Source organism: Rhinolophus hipposideros (assembly GCF_964194185.1).
Source record: "Rhinolophus hipposideros genome assembly, chromosome: 10".
NCBI lineage: Eukaryota > Metazoa > Chordata > Mammalia > Chiroptera > Rhinolophidae > Rhinolophus > Rhinolophus hipposideros.
In genome coordinates this window covers 14,677,050-14,701,589 of record NC_138056.1, presented here as the reverse complement: position 1 = coordinate 14,701,589, position 24,540 = coordinate 14,677,050, and the positions used below count along the sequence as shown (strand labels likewise).

At 48.6% G+C, this 24,540-nt stretch overlaps 1 protein-coding gene across 4 annotated transcripts in view; it reads left to right on the top strand.

Moving 5' to 3' along the window:
• PRDM11 (PR/SET domain 11) overlaps nucleotides 1-19,174 on the top strand; it is an 87,107-nt gene extending 67,933 nt beyond the window's left edge. For 3 of the 4 annotated variants that reach the window (XM_081063900.1, XM_081063901.1, XM_081063899.1), the window contains exons 6-8: nucleotides 4,064-4,251; nucleotides 8,238-8,864; nucleotides 10,139-19,174. In XM_081063900.1, coding sequence (XP_080920026.1) covers nucleotides 4,064-4,251; nucleotides 8,238-8,864; nucleotides 10,139-12,303 — 2,980 coding nt within the window. In that variant the 3' untranslated portion in view covers nucleotides 12,304-19,174. The remainder of the gene's footprint in view (nucleotides 1-4,063; nucleotides 4,252-8,237; nucleotides 8,865-10,138) is intronic. The other variant, XM_081063902.1, reaches the window with a different exon arrangement.
• Nucleotides 19,175-24,540: the final 5,366 nt, after the last annotated feature.

Sequence of the window (24,540 nt, the reverse complement as noted above, 5' to 3'; positions counted from 1 at the left end):
TTTCTCACTTGGGTTGGAATTGGTAGTCATTTCCTGACCCAGCTATAAAATATGGTGCATTTGATAAGACACCGTGGTTAAGGTCTGAGATGTGTGGTCTTAGTGTCTTATCTATCCAGTACCCAAAGTTAGTGAAGAGGTCAGAATAAAAAACAAGGCATTCCCATCATGAAAGGTTCAGTCCATAACACACCCTCCCACACCACCCACCCCTTTGATTGCTTCAAAGGTCCCCACCTCTGTGGCTGTGATTTGAAAGGCTGTCAAAGGAACACTGACATTTGCAGAGCAGCCTGTGCTAGGCATTTTCTACTTCCCTTCTGACTTCTCTCCGACGAGATAGTGACTGGAGACTCAACAAATAGAAAGATTGTCATTCCCTGGAAGCTTTATGTGCCAGGGAGGGCTCTTGCTCACCTGCGGCCATGGAATGGGACTGGCATGGTTCTTCGTAAAGGGATTGTCGTGTGGGCATGGAAGGGTTCTGGGAGTGGACCAAGCCATGGGGTGTGACTGCGGAATACGTAAAAGGGCAAGACCTGATTAGAGGTACAGTAATTGGGGTTGGGATTTAACTGGCTCCACTTAGCTTTGCCTCAGAAATTATTTAGCGTAAACATCTCCTCAGGGGAATGGGTTGTTAGGATTCCCTGAGAGTTGCCTTATACATCATATTTCAAATACCAAGTTTCAAAACAGCCAGATGTTGAACAAATCCTGATCTGTCTTTGAAGCTACTTTGTGATGGGTACAAAGATTTGGGGTTCTCTTCCTAAATATTGATTATTTGGGGATAGGAAAACACCAGCAGGTGGAAAGGAAAGCAGGTGGAAAAGCGAATCTTTCGAAACCTTCTGACGTACTTTAGAAGTTGCTCTTTAGAATAAATCCCTGATAGTTACATGTGCCTCATCTCTTTTTCTCTTAAAGTTGAGTGCCAGGGAAAAGAATTCTAGTCTTTAGAGCTTGATGGCTGTTTAGAAACTGAAAAAAGAGAAGCCTGTATTCTTTCCGTGTGTTCTGTGATGCAAGTGAATCTTGTGAGGAAAAAGATGAATGAATGGTTTGCCTTCTGTATCTGGGTGTAGGAAAGTTTGGGTCTACCTCAATTCTGTTCAATGCTACCTGCAAGGTTGATAAATTTTGGATGTCAAACGCAAGACTCACATTAAATTGAGCACTGGAAAATATTTTGCACATTCAGAAGATATCTCAGATATGGAAAAAAGGCAAGACTCTTGCAATGGGAGAGTTGAGATTGGGAAGTATTCATTTGGAGACTTCTCTGGGCCAGGGGTCTTCTTTTCTTTTTCCCTGAGTTCTTTGTTAATAACATCATGGCTGGGTGTCAGAGGTCACAGTATTGTCTCCACAGTTCAGGGAGACCGACCCTCATGTTGGATGCTGATGAGAACACAAGATGCATTAGGGCTAAGATCCTGGACAAAAGCAAGTTCTGGGGCTCTAAATGCCATAAGTCTTGCACATCCAACACCCTCCGAGTGGAGCTCATGACTCACTTCTCTCAAAGGGGTGAAGCAGCCAAAGCTAGTGTTTGTTCTTCCATCCTCCTTGCTCTTACCCCCCACTCTCCAGGGTCTGCTACACCCTGTTGTCATAATAAGTCCGTAGGCTCGAGTGGTCCCCCTTGTAAGGTCACAGCCTCCTCTAGGACTGAGCAGGGCAGAGTGCACAAGGGACTGTGCAGAGAAGGGGCAGGATGTATGTGAAGGGTGCTGTGCCTGGGGCACCAGGAATGTAGATTCGAAATGTTGCTGGCTGCTGTCACTGCCACCACTGCCACCCGGTACTAGAACCGGCATTCATGGACGTCTTTTCTTTTTTTAGGGGTGGGAGTGGGAGTAACAGTAACAATTGCTTATTAAGGCAAACATGGAGAAGTACAGAAAATTACAAAGAAGTCAATCCACCTGTAATGGATAATCAGCATTGAAACACTGGTTTATTTCCTTCAAGTAGTTTGCTGAGGCTTGTTTTTAAAGCATGATTGGAACCATAATATAAATAGCTTTTTAGATCTATGGTCCTCACTCTGCATTATATGAGAACCATTTTTCCATGTCATGACCAATCCTTTGAAGATGTTTTTCTATAGATGAGTAACATTCCATCGTACAAATATACCACGGTTTATTAAATCATTTCTCTGTCTTAGACGTTTCAATGTTTCGGCTTTTGCACTATTCTGAACAGCATACAGGCAGCATGGTGGTATGCAGGGCTTGTGTTCTTGGTCCGCATTTTAGTGTTCTTTTCTAATACATTTTTCAAAATTGTGGCAAAGACACAACAAAATTTACCCTTTTAACCATTTTTAAGTGTACAGTTCAGTGGCATGAAGTGTATTCACATTGTTGTGCAGCCAAAACCACCGTCCACCTCCAGAACTTTTTTCATCTTTCTCACCTGAAACAATAGCCATTAAACGCTAACTCCCCATTACCTGCTGCCGCCCCCCAGCCCCTGTCACCCACCGTTCTCCTTTCTGTGTCTATGAATTTAACTGCTCATACAAGTACCTCCTATTCGTGGAATCATACAGTATTTGTCATTTCAGGACTGGCTTATTTCATTTAGTACGTGTCTTCGAGGTCCATTCATGTAGCATGTGTCAGAATGTCCTTCTTCTTATGGCTGAGTCATATTCCATGGAATGTATAGACCATGTTTTGTTTATCAAATTCATCCATTACTGGACAGTTGGGTTGCTTCCACCTTTGGACTATCGTGAATAATGCTGATGAACACAGGTGTACAAATACTTGTTCGAGTTCCTATTGCCAATTCTTTCCCAAGGGGTTGGGCCAGTTTATTCACCACCGTTACCACCATGAATATGAAGGCTCTTTTCTCTCCACCTTTACCAATACAGATATCATTAAAAAAAATGTTGTGTCAATGAAATAACGTACTACTTTGCATTTCTCATTAATGATGCTGAATACTTCTCATGTGTTCATAACCCATTTGGATTTTTTTCTGTGAATTATTGTTTTCCCCGGACTGTTCCTAATATAATACTTTGGACTTCACCAGTCAGACAGATTTTGATTTCTTTACTGGCTTTTGAGACAAATCATAGCATAAGGAAAATAAGTTTATTTTTGACTACAAATTTCCTAGACGCTGGTGTAGCACCAAACCCTAAAGCTCCACATATTTTCCTCTTGCCCTTTTGATATGTCCTCCTCTACTTCTCTGCAGATGTTATGTCATCTCCGCTTTTGGACCGTTAGAATTGTCATTTTAGGGAGAATGGAGGAGGGCCATAGATTCTGAGGGTTTGACAGAACTTTAAAGGTTATCTGGGCATTGCTGAACATGCCCACACAGGAGCCATGAGTTCTAGTGGGAAAAGCACAGACCTCAAAGTTCTACCTCCCATTTATTAGCTATGTGACCTTGGGCAAGTCACGTAGCTTCTCAAAGCCTCAGTTTCCTTACCTTAAAATAACTTAGATTAACCAGTGGTTGCTAACTTTTCCTTGCCTCTTATTTACCTTCTCTTCTATTTACCTGCTATTTGAAAAGATTTTGATCTTTAGTATTTATTAATTGACCTCTTGGTCACCCTTGTCACATGGATTATTTCTGCTAGGTTTTGTGAAATACTGAAAACGGTTCAAGGACCCCATCCTCACCACCATCAGAGGCCTGCGGGTGTCAGGGGATCCCTGTGGTTAAAAGTTGGTGGGCAGTAGACAGGGTGATCTCTCAGTTTTCCAATCTCCTTTACATCTGGCGTTGAATCTTGTATTTAGTAGAACCTGGGAGTTAGGCAAGGAGGTCGTCATTTCCAGTCTCAGAAAACTGAGAGTCTTCGAGATTCAGAGATTTGCTCAAGGTCACGCAAAACAGTGGTATTGAGACAAGGGACTGGCTCTAGCTGGCGTTCCTTTCCTCAGCAGGGCAGCTACCCTGTACACTTTTGCACATGTCCACATGGTCTAACCACCATCACTGGACCGACACCGTGCCCAGCACCAGCAGGCACTCCCCGAGGTGTGGCCCATGCATTCTCACCTGTCCCCCTCGCCCCCAGGTACGTGGTCATCTCCCGGGAGGAGAGGGAGCAGAACCTGTTGGCGTTCCAGCACAGCGAGCACATCTACTTCCGGGCGTGCCGGGACATCCGGCCCGGGGAGCGGCTGCGGGTCTGGTACAGCGAGGACTATATGAAGCGCCTGCACAGCATGTCCCAAGAAACCATCCACCGAAATCTGGCCAGAGGTGAGTGCCCACACTGGAGGTGAGGGCCACGCCCGCCGCCGCCAAGCCCCAACAGAGGCCGGGAATGCTTCTAAGCATCCTAAGAAAACCAATGGGAAATAACAGTATATCAACAATGGGGAGACCCAGAGAGACTCGGATGAACAGAAGGTCCAGGTCTGAGCAGCAGCTCTGGGCAAGGTCTCCAGCACCACAGTGTGTTCTCCTCCCTAAGAAACAGTCTCAGAAACCCTAATACAGACATTTCAGAGTATCAGGGGAACAGACAAGTCCCCAGAGCCAAGTACATGAGTTCAATCAAAATTGATCCTATTCTCTTCCCGCCCCACCACCACCAAATTGACGGAGAGATGTTATAAACTGCTACCTGCTGCAATAATAGGTAACATTTACTAAGGACTTAATATGCGCTAAGCAGGTGTTCTATGGTGTCCCATGTAACCATGACAACAGTAGTGCCTTCCCGGTGCTGAGTTAGCTGGACACATAAATAGAACACATTTAGAGCAGTATCTATCTTGACCATTGTAAGCCCTGAATTGTAGACTTTTAATACTAACGACCCCATGTGGATTATTATCTGCATCTTATAAATGTAGAAACAGCATCGGAGAAGTACAGTGACTCACCCAGGGTCACGTGGCTAGGAAGGGCAGAGCTGGGTTTCTAACCCATAACTGTCGAGTCCAGGCTCTAAACTCTAACCTAATAATGTTATATGGCCTCCCAGACAAAACTAGTTTGTTCCCTGCTTTCTCCTGGTCTCATTCCTAGAAGTTCTAATGATATGTTGTAAAAAACAAACACCAATATCTGTTAGAATGAGAAGGTTGGAAGGTGACCTTACGTGTGGGTGGTGGCCTGGTGGATGAGATGTCCATCCAGGCTCCATTTTTATGAGTCATTTGAGAGTGATTCTAAATACTCTCCAGCCCCTCACCCTTTGCCTCTTTACTCCATCCTCGGCCTGGCCAGGGCAAACTGGTACATTCAGGTCCTTCTTTCCATGGGACCTTGCTTGCACTAAACCCACACATCCAAAGACCCAGAGTCCATTTGGTCCCAGGAAATAAAGCTATACCCAAGCCCTAATGTATCATACTCCTGCTCAACCTTCTTCTTGGAAATAAAGCTTCATTTGAAATATGAGTGGAGAAGATGAAAAGGGGATGGGAGTGATCCACTGAAATTAAGTTATCTTTAAAAACAAAACAGAACAAAGCAGATTATGGACATTGAGTGCACAGCGGCTGCCTGACTTGGTAAAAGGTATCTGGTGATTGGATGGGCAGTGAGAGGAGACCCAATAGATATACTCGTCTCTTATCTTCTTCGGATCTGGGGGTTGGGCCCATGCTGATTTCACTTGGGAAGGCATGTTTCCATGATGAGATTGCGATGGTTTCCATTTGACCTCTGGAGATGCCTTCTGTAAAAGCATCTGATACATAGTAGGTGCTCAATAAATCTTTGTCGAATGGATAAAAGAAGAAATGAATGAAGACAGCCAAGAAGTCTCCAAAAGAATCATACCACCAGAAGAAAAGAAAACCAAGAGAAGTCGTATCTGAGGACACAGGTTCCATCCCTTGGCCATAATTTTTTTGAATTCTTCTGGATTTGTAATGTCCTTCCCTCCCTTCCCCCAGTGTCTTCTCCAAAGCACCTCAAGATGCGTCACCCTCAGAGAGCCCTGAGACCCAAGAGGAAGGAATGCTCAGAGGAGGGAGTGAGCTTTCAGGTTCAAAGGAGGGTGGCAGACAGACTTGAAATGAGATACACCAAGGCATGTGAAGATACAGTAGGAAGGAGGGTCTATTCCTGGCCAGGCTGAGAAGTAGGAAACAGGAAGGAAACTAAAAACCACTATGAGGCAGGGTCTGAGCAGTGGCTGTGCTTGGTTCTGAAGCCCTTGGGAGCAGTTATGGAGCTCAGTGGCCTTTAAACGTGTGTCTCTGTAGCTTGTACTTTTGGCAAACTCTGGAAATGGGTGGTGGTGTCTTAGTCTGTGTGCCAGTCCTGCTCTGGAAGGGATATCCCTCACGTTCAGTCACTTAAGGTCTTGCATGGAAGGAGGCGTCTTCCTAATTGGAGGCTGGAGCCCTGAGAAAGGCCAGAGCATGAGTTATTCGTTCTTTTTAAGTAGGGGCATTAGTTGCAGCCCAGAACTGCTTCCTGAAGCGAGTGTAAATTATTCCTTTGTGGTTATCTTTTAAGAATAGGATACATCTAATGCGTATAGTCAAAGAATTTACGTTATTTGATCGACTTTGAGTCATTAATTTACTTTGTGGTGTTTCCCTCCATGTTGTATGGAGGCTTTAGACTCAATTTCATAATACTTAAAGGTCTTTTGTGACCCATGGATTTTTCTGGAAGCCTGGAGTACAAAGAGGCCTCTCGCTCATCCTGGGACATTCGAATTACCTGGTCTCTGAGCAGAGAGGCATGAGGAATCCCTGGTGATGAGTAGCCTTGAGCTCCGGTTATTCTCAGCTGTTTGCTACCTGATTGGTCTGCTAGAAAGTGAAAGGGCAGATGTTGACTTTTAGAGATTCTGAATGGGCAAGTGTCATAGCTGATCTGTATAAATATGTTGCATTTTTAAAAAGCTCCCTTCATCACCCATTTCGCCCCTCAATTGTTATAGCAGTACACCTGGCGTGGAGCCACCTCAGTTACGGGAGCCTTAGAGATAAGGTCGTTCCCTAAGCATTCATGTGAAGACACAAAAGGGGGGTCCTGAATAGGTTACTTGCTTTTGTGCTGCTACTTTCAGGAAAGCTGGAGTCAGACATGGTCCAGGGCACAGCAGCCCATGCGAGCTGTGGGACGCCTTGGTCACTGCGTGGGTCATCTGGATGGCACATGGCGATGCCTTAGCCTTCGCCCACAGGCCTTTCACAGATGCAGTTATCAGAAGCCTAATTGCAACGTATATTCAGGTTATGCCTTTGCTTCGAGTTACATCTCCCAGGGTCCACCCCAGATCTTGGAAGTCTGAGATTCCCTAGCGCCACAGGCGGCTGTCAGGAACTTCTGAGGTTCCCCCTTAGCAATCTGTCCCTCCAGGCAGCATTTGCACTTCTGCGGTCATCCATGAAACTGTTGGTTCTTTTAAACAATTGGGCTAAAATAATTTACTGTTGGGGAGCTCACCAAAGTTTTTTTAAGTCATGTACGTGATCGAAAGAAATAGGAAAGGAAACGTTCTTTGCATCGTTAGGTAAGGAAACACAGCTATATTTTGAGAATGCTTTGGGTCAATGTGGTGGTGGTGTTCTTCATCTTGTTGGAGGCTGCCATCTTGGAGCCCACAGCCACTGTAGGATTCTCCATCTTCCGTTGTCTTTCTGCCTTAGTTGTCAGTGAGAACCTCAGAGGTTCAGGTCATGCTTTCTCACGTACTCCTAGTCTTCTGGTTACTGGGAGCATCAGAAAGGACAGTTGCCATAAGTGGACTTTGCCCTAAGTGGGCTGTCTCCAGAGTGAAGGAGGAGGAAGGAGTGCGAGTCGGTGTTTTGTGTGTACCTTTTACCAAGTCGAAGCAGCCATCTTCTAATTGCTAGGACTGGACAAGAAGCCTAGAGGGGTGGGAAATCCATACGCACTTAGCTCTCAGGCATGTTACTGACCACTCATTTGATTGGGTAGATGTCATCTTCTAGGGTGACAGGATGGCAAGTACCTTTGCAAGAACTACCCTCCCCTATAGCATTCTCTCAACTTATAAACGTAGAGCTTATATACATAAGACTCCATGGAAACAGCCTCTTTAAAAAGGATTCTTCTCGCTTTTTCGGGTCCTCCAGACCCCACGATCCACCATGTGACCTGCCTCTCCCTTTTTTGTCACATCTGCCCCATGAGGCCACCCAGAGGGATGTGTCAAGCGACTTCCTAACTGGAGGCCTGCTTTGTTTTTCTGCTGGTTTCTCCACTCGGGGCTCTTCCCCACTTCCTCACACCCTGGTTTTCCTTCCTAGGAGAGAAGCGGTTGCAGAGGGAGAAGTCTGAGCAGGCTCTGGATGACCCAGAGGACTTGAGGGGTCCCATTCAGCTCCCCGTGTTGAGACAGGGCAAAAGTCCCTACAAGCGTGGCTTTGATGAGGGGGATGTGCACCCCCAAGCCAAGAAGAAGAAAATTGACCTCATTTTCAAGGATGTGTTGGAGGCCTCATTGGAATCTGCCAATGTGGAAGCCCACCAGCTGGCACTGAGCACCTCGCTGGTCATCAGGAAAGTCCCCAAATACCAGGACGATGCCTACGGTCGGTGTGCAATGACCATGTCGCATGGTGTGCAGAATGTCAGCCGGACCCAGGGGGAAGGGGACTGGAAGACCCCTCAAGGGGCTTCCACAGAGCCAGGCCCATTGGAGGATGAAGAAGAGGAGCCTTCATCATTCAAGGCCGATAGTCCCGCCGAAGCCTCCCTTGCATCCGACCCTCACGAGCTTCCCACCACCTCCTTTTGCCCTAACTGTATTCGCCTAAAGAAGAAGGTCCGGGAACTCCAGGCAGAACTAGACATGCTTAAGTCTGGGAAGCTTCCTGAGCCCCCCGTATTGCCAGGACAGGTACTGGAGCTCCCAGAGTTCTCAGATCCTGCAGGTAAGTCAGTGTGGATGTTGTCGGAGGGAAGAACACACGGTGGGCAGTGTGAGGGTGGCTTGGCACTCGCTGCTGGAGCCACCTTTGGGGAGACCTGAGGCATGTGACTCGGAGGTGAGCTCTGGCTGCAGCCTGCGCCCTCAGTTGCCCGCCTCTGGCAGGCTACTTTGCAGTTCCCGTGAGTGCTTCATGTCTTGCCCTGTATTCTCCTTGTCAATAAAGGAAGTTCCGCTGCAGAAGGGGTGTGTGCTGTGTTCTTGACCCGTTGCCTTTCTCTGGTGGCCCTAGTGGTGTCTGACCCCAAAGCCCGACTTCTAAATCCAATCTTTCTCTCTGCTCAGTCCCAAGCAGGGTGCCCTGTCAGGAAGAGCTCCCGGCCTTCCCCAACTCAGTCCAGGAACAAAGCCTCATTCTTCTCTTCCTGAATTGCTGTTCTGCCATACATGGCCCCTCTCCCTGCCTGGAGCCTCAGAAGAACTGGGATTCAGGGGCTTCAGCTTCATGCCTCTGCCCTGTCCTGGATCTGCCTGGATCTTTGCAGAGCTGTTGACAATGAGGAAGGTTTTTTCAGTACACATCTGCAGCTGAGTTAGAGTATTTACATAGCACTTCCTACTTTAACCACATCCCTGAGCTCAGAATGAGGTGTTTCAGATATTCAAAGCATGCATCTTAACTAAACTGTGTTAGTTAAGGGCCATGCCAAAGCTACCATGTTTCCCCCAAAATAAGACCTAACCGGAAAATAAGCCCTAGCATGATTTTTCAGGACGACATCCCCGGAACATATGCCCTAATGCGTCTTTTGGAGCAAACCTTAATATAAGACCCAGTCTTATTTTCGGGGAAACACAGTAGCTCTATTTGAGGGCAGCACGCCTCCCCTGACCACGTTAGGTGTGGGACAAATGAGTCCCACGTCCTCGCTCTCTGACTTGGGGATGTTTGATGTACTTGTTCCTCCGTGGGATTTGCTCTCTTGGTTGTGCCTGTCAATACCAAACATTGAAGTCCCTGGAGTGCCCACTTGTGGATGGTGAGGGCAGGCAGCCGGGAGCATGGTGGCCACCATGGATAATCCACAAAGAGGGATTAACATGAGTAACCATAGTGCTTCTAAATAAATTCTAGGCTGGGAGTCCGTCCGTCCTAGGAATTGGCTTATGTTTCCTGCAGTGTGGCACTTACTTTTCGGGCAGTGTTTCCTACTCATTTTAGAGAAGCCGATGTTTTTTCCCCTGGGTGTAAATGTTTCTTTCCCATTTGTCTTCCAGCCTCAGAGAGCATGGTCTCCGGCCCCGCCATCATGGAAGACGATGACCAGGAGGTCGACTCGGCAGACGAATCTGTCTCAAACGATATGATGACTGCCACTGACGAGCCCTCCAAGATGTCGTCTGCCACTGGGCGCCGAATCCGGCGCTTTAAGCAGGAGTGGCTGAAGAAGTTCTGGTTCCTGCGGTACTCCCCAACCCTTAATGAGATGTGGTGCCATGTCTGCCGCCAGTACACGGTGCAGTCCTCCCGCACCTCGGCTTTCATCATCGGCTCCAAGCAGTTCAAGATCCACACCATCAAATTGCACAGCCAGAGTAACCTGCATAAGAAGTGCCTGCAGCTGTACAAGCTCCGCATGCACCCCGAGAAGACGGAGGAGATGTGCCGCAACATGACCCTGCTTTTCAACACCGCCTACCACCTGGCCCTCGAGGGCAGGCCCTACCTGGACTTCCGGCCCCTGGCTGAGCTGCTGAGGAAGTGCGAGCTCAAGGTGGTGGACCAGTACATGAACGAGGGGGACTGCCAGATCCTCATCCATCACATCGCCCGGGCACTGCGGGAAGACCTGGTGGAGCGCATCCGCCAGTCGCCGTACCTCAGCATCATCCTGGACGGGCAGAGCGACGATCTGCTGGCCGACACAGTGGCTGTCTATGTCCAGTACACCAGCAGCGACGGGCCCCCAGCCACCGAGTTCCTGTCCCTGCAGGAGCTGGGGTTCTCCAGCACAGAGAGCTATCTCCAGGCCCTCGATCGAGCCTTCTCTGCCTTGGGCATCCGGTTGCAGGAGGAGAAGCCGACTGTTGGCTTGGGCATAGATGGGGCCAACGTCACAGCCAGCCTGCGTGCCAGCATGTTCATGACGATCCGCAAGACGCTGCCCTGGCTGCTGTGCCTGCCCTTCATGGTGCACCGGCCCCACCTGGAAATCCTGGATGCCATCAGTGGGAAGGAGCTCCCCTGCCTGGAGGAGCTGGAGAACAATCTGAAGCAGCTGCTGAGTTTCTACCGGTACTCGCCGCGTCTCCTGTGTGAGCTGCGGTCCACGGCCTCCACCCTCTGCGAGGAGACGGAGTTCCTCGGGGACATCCGGGCTGTGAGGTGGATCATTGGTGAGCAGAACGTGCTCAACGCGCTCATCAAGGACTACCTGGAGGTGGTGGCCCACCTCAAGGATGTCAGCAGCCAGACCCAGCGGGCGGATGCCTCTGCCATCGCGCTGGCGCTGCTGCAGTTCCTCATGGACTACCAGTCCATCAAACTCATCTACTTCCTCCTGGACGTGACCGCCGTGCTCTCACGCCTGGCCTACGTCTTCCAGGGCGAGTACCTCCTGGTGTCCCAGGTGGATGACAAGATCGAGGAGGCCATCCAGGAGATCAGTCGACTGGCGGATTCCCCCGGGGAGTACCTGCAGGAGTTCGAGGAGAACTTCCGTGAGAGCTTTAATGGCATCGCGATGAAGAACCTCAGGGTGGCCGAAGCCAAGTTCCAGTCCATCAGGGAGAAGATCTGCCAGAAGACCCAAGTGATCCTGGCTCAGAGGTTCGATTCCCGCAGCCGGATCTTCGTGAAGGCCTGCCAGGTGTTCGACCTGGCCGCCTGGCCCCGGAACAGCGAGGAGCTCATGAGCTATGGCAAGGAGGATATGGTTCAGATATTTGATCACCTGGAGGCCATCCCGACCTTTTCCCGGGATGTCTGTCGGGAAGGGCTGGACCCCCGGGGGAGTCTGTTGATGGAGTGGCGAGAACTCAAGGCTGATTACTATACCAAAAATGGCTTCAAAGACCTGATCGGCCATATTTGCAAGTACAAACAGAGGTTTCCGCTCTTGAACAAGATCACCCAGGTCCTCAAAGTTCTCCCCACTTCCACTGCTTGCTGCGAGAAAGGCCGAAATGCCCTGCAGCGAGTTCGCAAAAACCACCGCTCCCGTCTGACCCTGGAGCAGCTCAGTGACCTGTTGACAATCGCAGTAAACGGCCCGCCCATTGCCAACTTTGATGCCAAGCGAGCCCTGGACAGCTGGTTTGAAGAGAAGTCTGGCAACAGTTACACACTGTCTGCCGAGGTCCTCAGCAGGATGTCTGCGCTGGAACAGAAGCCGGTGCTGCAGACCGCGGACCACGGGTCAGAGTTTTACCCAGACATTTAGGGAACCGGCATCGCAGAGTTCACTAAGCTGTTGAATATTTTTTTAATCTATACACATAAGCTTTGATATATTATATAAATATATATTATATTATATATATATATATATATAAACCCACACTGAAAATTTTTAGAAACTGAGGTGACACATCCATCAGAAGCTACTGGGAGCTTTCAGAAAGGAATAATGTCAGAAACTAACTCTTGTCTACAAAGTTTGGCAGCTGCAACATAAGTGGCAACTCGTGTTCATTCACAGAAGCGAGTGCTGGGAGCCACACGTGTTCCCACCTCATGGTCAACCAACAGCATAAGCTAAAATGACGGGTCTCTGTCATCACCTTTAGGTAGCGTGTTTTTGTTCATGTTTTCGTTTGGGGGTTGAGGGGCTTGGGTTGGGGTTGGTGTTCTTGCCGTTCCTTTTCTCGTTTGGTTGTATGAGGGGGGTCTCTCGGCTTGTTTGTTGACGTACTAGTTCACCTGAATCCAATCTCTGATTTTGGGTAGGGTGGGGTGTGTATCTGAATCGGGCTGTTTGACTCTCTCTCTCCCACCTGACTTCAGCTTGAGAGGTTTGTACTCATTTCCTGACAAGTGTTCTTTCACTGTCTTAGAAACGTAAGTGTTGGTCAAACTGTGACACCCATTACTCCCCCACCTCTGTTGCCTCTCCCATCCCCGGGGTGTTGATTTTCCCCTTCCAGTCCCTTGGATCCTAAAGAAATTACCTGTTATATTGAAGGTAAAAATCGCCTGACTACCGAGCTTGAAATCCTGGGGAAGGGAGAGGGGGTGAGCTTTTTGCATTCCTGTTTTCTTCCGTGGTGTGGGATAAAATAACCTAATACCATTCAGATCCAGGGCTGTTGGAGAAATAAAGAGCCAAGAAATCCAGACCCCAAAGGGCAGCGATTTTGGGCTAAAAACAAGGAAAATGAAAAATATGTATTCGATTTACATGAATTATTTATACTCTGTCTTTATAATCATATAATGTTGTTGGGGGTATGTTTTTTCCTTTGATAGTCAAGAAATGCCTGCTATAGTTCAGTGGCAGGAGATGTCAATGCAAGTTGTGCCCTGGATTATGCGTAATGCAAATGAGAGTCTCTAGAGATTCAGTCCTTCTGCAGCAGGCTGATAACCAGCCTTGCAGGCTGGCAGGAAGGTGGTAGGAAACGGGATGATGGATCTATGCCTGTGAACACTTCCTTCTGTGAACAGGATACAGAGGTCCTAAAAGAAAGGAATAAACGAGGGGTAAGATGGGACTCTCAAGGCATCAGCCTACACACAGACACACACACACACACACACACACACACACACACACACACGCGTGCGCACAAAACACCACGATATAAGCTATAAGCTTTAGAAATAGCCACTTGCCTACTCCCTGGGGCAAGTAGTGGTTTAAGCTAGAGGAGTCGGATCGATGCTCTTTTCATTCATTTAACTACCAGTATACCTCGCAAGGGAGTTTTAAAAATATGTGCGTGAGCTGTTAAAAACTTCTGTTCATGTTTCCACACCTGATTTATGCATAGTTGATATGCAGAGATCCTGTATCGTGGGTGCAGATCATATTTGGGGGAGGGGAGACCTCCATTGTCCGTGGTCAGTTAGGGAGCCACCCATGTCAGTTGGCAGAGGGTGGGCAAAGGCTGGTGCGATCTGGCCACAGGCAAGGCTCCAGTGTCCCCAACCTGCTTGGCTCAGACAATATAAAGCTGTGGTGGCTTCCTTCCTTCTTGATTTATCTCGTCTCCGAGGCCCCATGCCACCGTTGAGAACCGTAGTTGAGATGTCATCAACACTGAACATGTCACTCCCCCTTCCTGTCCTGCCAGTCCCTTCACCCCCCCCCCACAGATCCCTTCCTCCCACCCCCATGGTCTTGGTGCTAAGATAACTTTAGAATCATTGCTGCTAGTCGATAGCTTTTCATGATATAAATATATATATATTATATATTATTTTTGAAACTTTTTTTGTTTGTTTTAAACAGTGATGTAGCATGTTAGAAAACAAAACAAACTGGTTTTCTCTGACTGTCCCACTGCCAGGCCTCATATGCTGCCTTCTTCAACAAATCAATGCACCCCTGCCTGGTGGCATTCATTCCCCAAGCCCCCTTCCCCAGTGGCACATACTTCCCCACCCTCCTCTGAACAAGGAGAGAGTTAGCAAGAACTAGCAAGGAAAGACTCAACGCTCTTTCTGAGGCTTTGAAATTCCTGGCCTCGTTCCACTTTTCCACTTGAAGCTCATGTCTCTTCCCCCTACCCCGCTCCTCATATTTGGGTCAGTAACTGTGGTCAAGTGGGGTGCTATGCAAAGCACAAGGTTCCACCTTTTCCTCCCCAGCTTCCTCTCCACCACACACGCAGACTAAAATGGGTTGAAGGCAGAGGATGGTGGCTAGGCAGGCCTCAGTGGGGGCGAAAGCAATAGGTTAGGATCCTTTCTTCTGGCCAACAGATGCCTTACACCTTCTCTTCCTTCCACGCCCACTCCTCCCCACCCACTACTTAGGGATCCTCTGTGGAGAGCCCTCCCCCTACACCACTCATTTGCAGACCAGGAAGAGACTCATTAGTATCTGCTTAATCCGGGCTGCTAATGTGTCCTCTCAAGAGGCCCTGGCCAAACTTAGCTCAGTTTTTATCCAGAGGGGAAAAATATCCTTTGGGCCCATGCCATTGTTAACATTGTCTCTTCTGAGAGAGCTGGGAGATGGTGGCCTGCTTCTGGCGTAGACGCATGGGCTCCAGCTAGCAGCCTGTGGCTGCAGGTGGCCACCTGCCGAGCCAGGGTCCAGAACGGAGAGGATGAGCTCTCTGGAGGGTCTTGAAGTTTGGCAAAGCGCCTCTCAAATTCTGAGTGCTCATGACCTCTGCTGAATTCAGCCAGGCTGGGCCGTGTTACACACTCTGAAGGCCACTTTGCCTTGGGACAGGGAGTAACCAGGGAATAATGGGGTGACACACCACTGTAATTTACATAGGGGCTTTTCTCAGCCTGGACGCTCCTAGGAGGCTCAGAGCTTCTGTCCTGTGAATGCTGCATGTGATGACCTGTGATTTCTGTCACAGGCATTTCCCACTCTCTGCCTCCTTGAGAAGGACTCTTGGGTCAATGGGACCCTCGGGGTCTAGCCCAGGGAACCACATGCTTGGCTAGCCTGACTTCTTTTTAATGGGTATAAAAAACTGTGGCTGCGCGGTCCTTGCATCCAAATCTGGTGGCTTCAGACAAGACAGAGCCTTTTAACTCAGCCCCTGGCTTAGGAGTGACAACCGTTGGCTTAGAATAAAATGTTTGTGTCTCTGGGGTTAAGGCTTGTCCTAACCGGGCTGGCTGATGACTGACTTTCTTCAGCTTCTGGAGAAGGTGGGAAGTGAGATCAGGTTTGTGGCTGATTGTGCCAAGCTGATAGATACATCGCAGAGCCTAGGAACCAGAAGCCCTTGTGATTCACAGGGCCTGCTTCTCTGCCATGGAGGGAAAAAGACCCTCCAAAAATTGCCATCTAGTATCTGTGAAACCTGAGGACAGCCCAGCCCTGTCTGTAACTTTTGCTGTGTTAGAATCCTCAAGTTGTGACTGCCTGATGGAATACAATTTTTTTTTTTTTTTTTTTTTAATGACGGCTGTAGTGTTGGGCAGTTTCTTATTTCCTCATTCTCTCTTGAGAATGAGAAGAGTCTCCAGCTCCAGGATCCCTGGGTGGCCGGGTTCAGGGCAGGACCTAAACCAGGACAGTTGGAGGTCTTGGCTCGAGCCCCTCCTGCATGTTTCCAGGTTGAGTCGTCTTTCTGAGCCCCCTCTCCTTGATTTGCTTATGTTGACCCTTTAGTTTGGAGGAAGAACCTTGTAATTATTTAAGGTAATGTTTAAATATTTTCCATTTGTCTGGAAGAGATACCAAGGAGAAAACGGAAAAGCATGCAGAATGCTGAAAATAATCATGGAGTGATTGAACGGACTACAGACGTGGCCCAGCCTGGGCTGTGGGCTGGAGTCATTTTAGCTGTTCACCTGGAACCGTGTGGGGTCCCGGAGGTGGCCTGGACATTGAAAAAGACTTCTCTTCTAGATTCTTTCCCATTCCCTTTTCCTGCCACCCCCTCTAGGAACAGGAATTCTGTATCTAGAGTTGGTCTTGGCTTGTAGTCTGGATTGATTTCCAAGGAGAATTCGTGTTTTTTCTTGATTCTGACACCCAGTTTGGGCAGAAGGCTCCATCCAGTCCCACTGGACCTCACACCCCCTCACCTCTTTAAGTGGCAGGCCCAGCCAGGCCAGCCTGGGACAGCCGAAGCCGGAGGCCAGGCTGTTTGGAGGGCACATGAGCTAGGGACTGTCCTATTCCAGACACTGGCCTCTTGGAGGTGGTGCTGTGTCTTAGATTCTAGTCTGGTGTTGAGGAGGGTAGATAATGTCAAGAGACACAAAAGCCTCCTTTTCTGCTTAGGGAAAGGCCCCTCTCTATCAGTTCTGGGTGCTTTAGCTGAATGGGTGGAGCTGTGATTTTTTAAGGAGCCTTTGAGGTGATCTTTGCATGTTAGCCAGAGGGAGAAACAGTGCCCTTTGGGGAGGAAAATGGTACTGGCCCTCCTCTTCCATCTGGCTCTCCCAGCCCCACCCTAATCCCTTCAAGTGGTATCGCCCTGGAAATACCTATGCAATCCGATCTCCCTAGGAGAGAGAGGGCATGGAAGCAAGGGTATGTGCAGTGTATAATACAAATGCTACAGCATATATATTGTATATATGGACATATACAGTACGTATACACACAGAGTAAGAGATTGAATTACATCTATATATAAATAATATTCTATATATTTATACATTTCTATGTTTTAAATAGATATAAAATAAAGTCTATAGAGAGCTGGGAGAGCGATGGGAAAGCCTGTGTTGTGCAAAGAGGGAGGAGGCAGAGCCTTTGCAGGAGGAGCTAAGGGAACTGAGCAGGCAGGTTTTGCTGGGAATGGGACCTGCTACCCGGAGTGTGGGAGAGGAGAGGAACTGGGTCCCAGCCCTCTCTGTGCACTTTCTCTCCTTTACCACAGGCGTGGTCTGAGGTTGGAAGGAGATACCCCTGAGCTCCAGCTGAAGTGCCCCCCACGTCCCCCTGCCAGTCTATGCTTAGGTGGTCACTGCTGCTTGGCAGCAGGACATGGTCACAGACCCGTGGTGTAGGGACCATTGCACAATTTCCCCCAAAATACTCCCCTCCAGGAGTGAGCAGCATTGGTGGCCATAGGAAAGGTGCAAATTGGACCCAGGGTGGTCCAGGAAAGATGCTGCCCTTCCCCACTCACTTCTACTGCCCTCTAGAGGCCAGACCTCTGAAGTACAGCCACCCTGGCCTCCCTCACCTGCTCCAACACTGCCAGGACATTGGAGAAGGGAAGTGGGCAGTGTAAGCATTGCCAGCCAGCGCGGCTTGCCATCCAGAGGTTTTCTGGTGAGGGCAGGGGGCATCAGCTAACGGGGAAGGGTGGGAGAGACATATCCACACACTTGTAAATTCAGTAGCAATTCAAGTTCAGAAGCAGGGTTTGGCCCGGCCCACTTTGCACAGCTGCTGCTGCTGGCTGCACTCAGGACAATGCTCTTCCTTCTCCTGCATGGAGGCCCACGGACGCCTCACCCCACCGCCACCGTAACAGGCAGGTCTAGTTCACATACACTGTTCTGATTCTGTGACTCAAGGCACAGGCTGAGCCGGACGCCCTACGCTCATCCCCTTCCGTGGGGAGGGGGACCACTTCCTCAGTTTGTCCCTGCTCTCACCCCCAGCTGGCAAGGATGTCTAGGGGCCTGAGGGGGCACTGGTGCAGCTGGCAGCAGGACGGAGGGCTTGTGCAGCCCTGACAGAATCAGAAGCCCATTTAACTTCTAGGTTTCTCTCTATAGTTTCTTTCCCCTGGAGGCTGGGGTGGGGAGCTGATGGGGCTTCAGATGAAGGGAGACAGGGCAGCTTTCTGGTCCTTTGTTCTCCAGACCAGCCTCTGTCTTTGGGCTCTCCAAAGGCGCTATCTCCCATCCCCAAGCCTCCTCTGACCCCCTGCCCTGCTCTTCTCCACCATTTTACCAACGGACCTCAGTCTCCAGCAGACCTACCCCTATCCGTACAGTCCTGGGTGGGTCTGTTCTGCCAATGCCCACTTCTTCTCCCCTCATGTCCGCCTGGGTCTCCTTGAGCCACAGCTAGCTGCCAACCGGGTCTCGGAACACCCTCCAGGGCCTGGCTCAAGGGAGGCCAGGCCTGACCCGAGCCTTCCTCCCGCTGTGGTGGATCAGACCCATGGCCAGGGGATGGGCACCCCCTGGTAGCAATCCCACAATGCACTGTACCTCAGAGAGAGAGCAGCCACGGGCATCAAGGGCACCGGGCCCTCAGTCAGAAGGGCAGCCGGTTACAGTACTGCTCACAAAAAGACAAGGGCCAGGCTGCCCTCGACACCCCTCCGTCTTCACTTTTGTCTCTCTGGAAGAGCCAGCAGTCTGATTCAGCCTTCTTCAGCCCCTGTCTCTCTCCTTCTCTCCACCCCCATGCTGCTGAACCGTGTCATTTTAATCACAAAGGAAACATTAAGCGGGGGTGGGGGGAAATACCTAGGAGTCTATTATCACATACATATTAATATGTTAATACTTTCTTTCTTAAAAAAGAAAAAAACTCTTGATATTATTTTGCAGACTACGCTTTATAGTACCTGTGTGATGGGACCTAGAACACTGGATACAAATAGAGCTATGTTGGTTTATCATAATATGTACGCAGAAAGTTTCCTTTTGTCATATTATCCTTGTAATGTAAGATGATTGTTAATAAAAGCATTTAAATTTACTCACCAAGGTCAACTCTCTGGCTCTTTGCTTCTATCTCAGGTCTGTGCTCAGGGTGATTGAGAATGGGTCCCATCTCAAGTCCTCCGGTTAGGAGCCTGCTGGCTGCCAGGTTGGAAGGAATTAGAAGAGGCTTTAAGCCCCTTCCTGCTGCTCTCACTTTTTCCCCATTTGAGTCCACTTCCAGCAGATAACCTACATTCTTCACTGGTCCGTCAGCCCAAAAGGAGGGGTAACCTGAATCATTAAAAAGAAATCTATCTCCAAATGCATTTATCCCACCAGAATCTCTTTGAGGACATAAACAGAACTATAGCAGATGAAAGGTTCTAATTCTCCCTCCACGGCCTCACATGATTCTCCATGTGCAGGCCTGGTCTCTGGTGTGGGGGGGAGGGCTTTCCTCAGTTGTTTGCTAATGGCGCCTGATATGAGGTGCGTGACAAGTGATGCTTTGCCCAAATTGTTTTAGAAAGAGATGGGCATAAATTCGATGAAGACATAGATCATTTTTTTTTTCCTGCTGGAGGCTAAGCCCTCCTACTCCCAGCTCCTGCTTCTCTTAGGTCTGGCTTCCTTTCAGCGGCCCTTCCTCCTCCTGGTCCTTAACCTCTGCCATCTCCCTCCCAGTGTCCCCCTCAAGCCCCAGAGGCCCCTCATTGCTCAGAGGCTTCCAGTTGTGAGAGCTACCACTCAGTCTCCATGGAATGTTCTGGTTCTCTTTTTCCCAGGGGAGGGGGAGGAAGGGAGGAAGGAGCATGACAGGGACACAGCTGTCCATGTTTAACAAACCTAGGTGAACCAGGGTCAGCTCTGCCCACTGGTGGCTGTCCAGATTTGACCCACATTCGCAGCCATTATCTGGAAACTGCTAATAATGTCATCACCAGGGAGCAAGGAAAGGAAAGATCTTCCTTATGCACTTGGGGAAGTTGGTCTCCCCAAAGTGGGGCTTGGAGAATGCGGTAAAGGGAGGAGGTCTACTCCCTCCCCTCCCTCTTCTCCCACTGGCTGCTCCCCTGCTTGCCTCTCCCTGGGTCAAAAGGCAAGTTGCTTTCACTTCGGAATGAAGGCTCAGAAGACTGGCTCGCTCCCTGAAGACCTGAAGGACGGCTATGTGACAATTTCCAGAGTCTTGAAAACACCAGTGCAGTCATGGCAGCCTCTTTGCTGAAAACCCTCCAGTGGTTTTCCAGTGTCTTAGAGTTCAATCCAAACTGCTGATCCCAACCATCAGCGCTGAGCAACCCATCCCCTCCCAACCTTCTGGCCTCGTCTGTCCTCTGCACAGAGTTCCAGCCACACTGGCCTCCTCTCTGTTCCCCAAGCTCATCAAGCTCTTTTCCACCTCAGGACCTCCCAGTACCTGTGCTCTCTGCGTGGGGTAGTTTTCCCTGGGATGGTTGCATGGTTGAGTTGTTCTCGTTTTTTTAGGTGTCAGCTAAAATGCCACCTTCTCAGAGAGGTCTGTCCTGACCACCCTCTCTAAACAGCCACCCTAGGGCACTGTTCATCATTCCACCTGCTATTTCCCTTCATAATACTTATCTCAGTTTGCAATTGTCTAACTAAAGTGTGTGTGTTGGGGGGGGAGGGGGAGTTGTTCTGTGTTTAGTCTTTCCCCTCTAGGTTGTTTTGCCCACAAGGGAAAAAGGGAGACTTTTTAACACCACTGTGTGCAGTTCTTATCACATAGTAGGCACTTAATCAGTGTTTATTGAAGGGATGAAGGGACGGATGACTTCAAGCAGCATCTGATAAAAGTACAATCCCAGCAACTCTGTGTTGGTCATAGTAGAAGTCCTGGTTTCTTCATTTGATCAGAATGACCCTGCACCTGACCCCTGGCTCCATTTGGCTTTGACCCTGCCCCTTCCCTACACAAATCCGGAAGTTGCCCCTGGGGTGCTTATTTACATTCTCCCCTCCAGCTTTCTTTTGTCCCTTGGATAATGTCCCCCCAAGCCAGCTAGGTGTCCTCTCCCAGGGGAGAGAACTTTCCCAGCTCCTTTCAGCTCAGATTCCCAGAGTCGGTGCTTCCAAGTAGCATTTTGAAGCCATTGCCTTGGCATCTCTTCTTTTTCCAAGAAAGACCGTTGGCCACTAGCTGTACGTCAGAGCCTGGACTTCAGGATGAGCGCTCCACCAGATTCAAATCCCCCTTCTGCCTCTTACAGGTTGTGTGATCGTGAACAAGTGACTTATCTAAGTCTGTGTTCAGTGCTGAGCACACAGCAGTGGTTACTATGTGCTGACTCTTTCTCATCATCGTCATCATTATTGCTACCTCTTAGATCAGGACGAAGTAGGTGCTAGGAAGTGATGGGTTCCCTTATTTCACCCTGAATTCCTACCCTGAGTGAAGGGCTGCCTGTGATTTTGAAAACCGAACACCTATTCCTATAGCCAGCATGGACACCTCTGCCTGAATGGAGATCACCCTTTCCTTCTCAGCGAGAGATCTTCAGGCACCTTCTGCTTCAACAGCTCGTTTCACCTGGCTTTCGAGGGAAAGGGGACTGCATAGAGGTGTTGTTGGTTTATTTGTTTGTATTGGCTAGAAAAACAGGTTTCTCCTTGCTTGTCCCTGGTTTGTATCCTTGCGTTTCTGAAACAGGATTTCTGCTATCACCTATCTGACAATGGGTTGCCCTGAAACACCAAGAAAGAGTGCTGGGAAATTGGGAAGGAAAACCAGGCTCCAGCCAGGGCTGTGTTGAGAGGAGACCGCACCTGGCTGAGGACAAGCCACCACGCAGCCCTGATTACACAGTGGCCATGACTGCTAGTTTCCATGGCAATATCTAGCTTCCAGTCCCAAGACTGGCTTCCTCCCAGGCAGGTGCCTGCCTCCATTTCTGGCTTGGGGAAGCTGGGAAGGTCCCTGCCGGGGACCATCTGTGTTGGTTCACCTGTAGGAGATGAGGGAGCGGCGCACGGGGGCAGTTCTCTAACGCTCACACAAGAAAATGCCCAATCCCCTACATCCATTCACAGACACACCCCGTGCGTGGCTCCCTCCTTGCCAGGTGTCTGCCCTGAAAGGGTGACAGAACAGATATTAGGTTTCTGGGCTCCTGCAATGATGGTGCTTCCAACTGGCTCTAAAAACAAAATAGAAACTCTTGGATGGAAAATTACCATTGGCTCCGTTAGGAATTAAGGAAATGAGAAGAAACTGACTGGGAGCTTCAGGGGACGTTGCATGTTGTTTGGAGGAGTGGGTGAATGTCAGGAAGGACTGTCAGAAGATGGCAGGGAGTGTCACCAGGCGTGGGGCAGGGAGAGCAGTCACACATTGAGGTGAGTTTAGTTTGTTTTATGCAGAGATTGGAGGCCAAAGATATGTGTGGAAATAGGTTGCCAGTCTAGATAACAGAATCTCAAAATGTTAAATGTATTAAATCTGGAAGGGACCATTTTAAAGATGTGGAAACTGAGGTCCAGAGACAAGTGACCTCTCCAGGGCCATGAAGGTGGTCAGTGACAAAGCCAAGCTGGGTTGCAGGGTCTCAGCTTTTAAATGCAATGCTCTCGATTGGGGTCCATGTTATGTGCAGGCGCAGAGTTTATTTAAAGCAGTTCAGTGGAAAACCTTGTATAAAGTGACTAACGGACTTTTCTTCCCTCTCCCATCTCTTTTTTATATAAGTCCAGATTCTCAAATATTAGTTTTAGGCTCTGGTAGGCCATATGTATAGTTACCTATGAAACATCGTCTACACAATATTTGGCTATGTGGCATAGGACTCACTTCTCCTATTTTATTACGAAAACAAGACTCCTGGTTGTCAAAATGTAATACGCATAAAACATAAACTAAGGAATTAAATGCACAGACTTGGAAAGCGAAAACATCTCATGGCTTCCTTTATGAATCAGTCATCTTTTTAACAAATCTCTGGTTTTAATTCCAGGTGACCTGGCTGATTTCCTGCTGACTTTAAAATTCGGGCCCTGCCGCTGGCTTAATGCCAGAGCCTCTTGCACCAGAGGCCAGGGCTGCAGAGGCCAGGGCTGCAGAGGCCATCAAGAGGGCCTCGGTGACAGCAGTCCAGGAGTCCCTTGTATATCCCCACCATCTGGGGTGCAGAGGTACCTGTGGCTGCTGCACTGACTCTTCCATTGATGGGAGTATTTCTTTTGGGGAATGTTGGAAAAAGAGGAATCTCTGGTTTCCACCTGATTTTTCTTCTCAAGAATGGAGTCAAAGTCCCAGCAGTGCTTGCATTCCTGCTTGTATGTAGTCCTTTGCTTCTGGAGTACTCAAGCAGGATCATCGAGGAGCATGAGCGTGTGCTCACACAGAGCCATCCATGACCTAGCAATTCTACTCACTCCAGGTAGCTACCTTAGAGAAATCTGCACATCTACACGAGGAGACATGCGCAAGAATGTTTACAGCAGTCCTGGAACAGAGAGGGAAAAAAGAGAAGAAAGGGAAACATCTACATGTACATCGACGACAACGGGATTGTGGAATAGCCATACAATAGAATATTATACAGCAGGAAAAAATAGATGAACTGGAGCTACACACAAGGTTGGACAACTAAGTTCGCACACTCATCCTAGAAAAAGTGCTACATACCTCATTGCTGAATATCACGACGGTCACCTTCAAAGGACTCTCCTTGGGAAGCTGTGCACCGATGCCAGCGCCTAGTCCATCTTTGTGTTGTATTACCCTTGATGTCCTGAATGTCATCAAAATGTCTTCCTTTCAGTATTTCCTTTATCTTCGCGTAAAGAAAGAAGTCACTGGGGGCCAGATCAGATGAGTAGGGAGGGTGTTCCAATACAGTTATTTGTTTACTGGCTAAAAACTCCCTCACAGACAGTGCTATGTGAGCTGGTGCATTGTCGTGATGCAGGAGCCATGAATTGTTGGCGAAAAGTTCAGGTCGTCTAACTTTTTCATGCAGCCTTTTCAGCACTTCCAAATAGTAAACTTGATTAACAGTTTGTCCAGTTGGTACAAATTCATAATGAATAATCCCTCGGTTATCAAAAAAGGTGAGCAACATCGTTGCAACAAGTTTGCAAACTTAATTGTCAGACCTTGTATGTCTGCATGGATAAAGCTCAACATTTTAATATGGAGCAAAAATAGTGCACTACAATTCACATAAAGTTTAAAATGTACAAAAATACTCTATGGTATTCAGGGTTCACATGAAGAAATGGTTGGGGTGAGAAATTCAGGATGGTGGTCTACTGAGTAAAGGGGCCCAAGGACCTCAACTCTATTTGTCCAGTTTTATAAAACTTGGCAGTGGTTCCTGAGTGTTTATCAAATTATTTTTTCTGCATTTCATAAGTCTAAAATATTAAATGAAAAGAAAAGAAGAAAACACCAAGCTGCTAA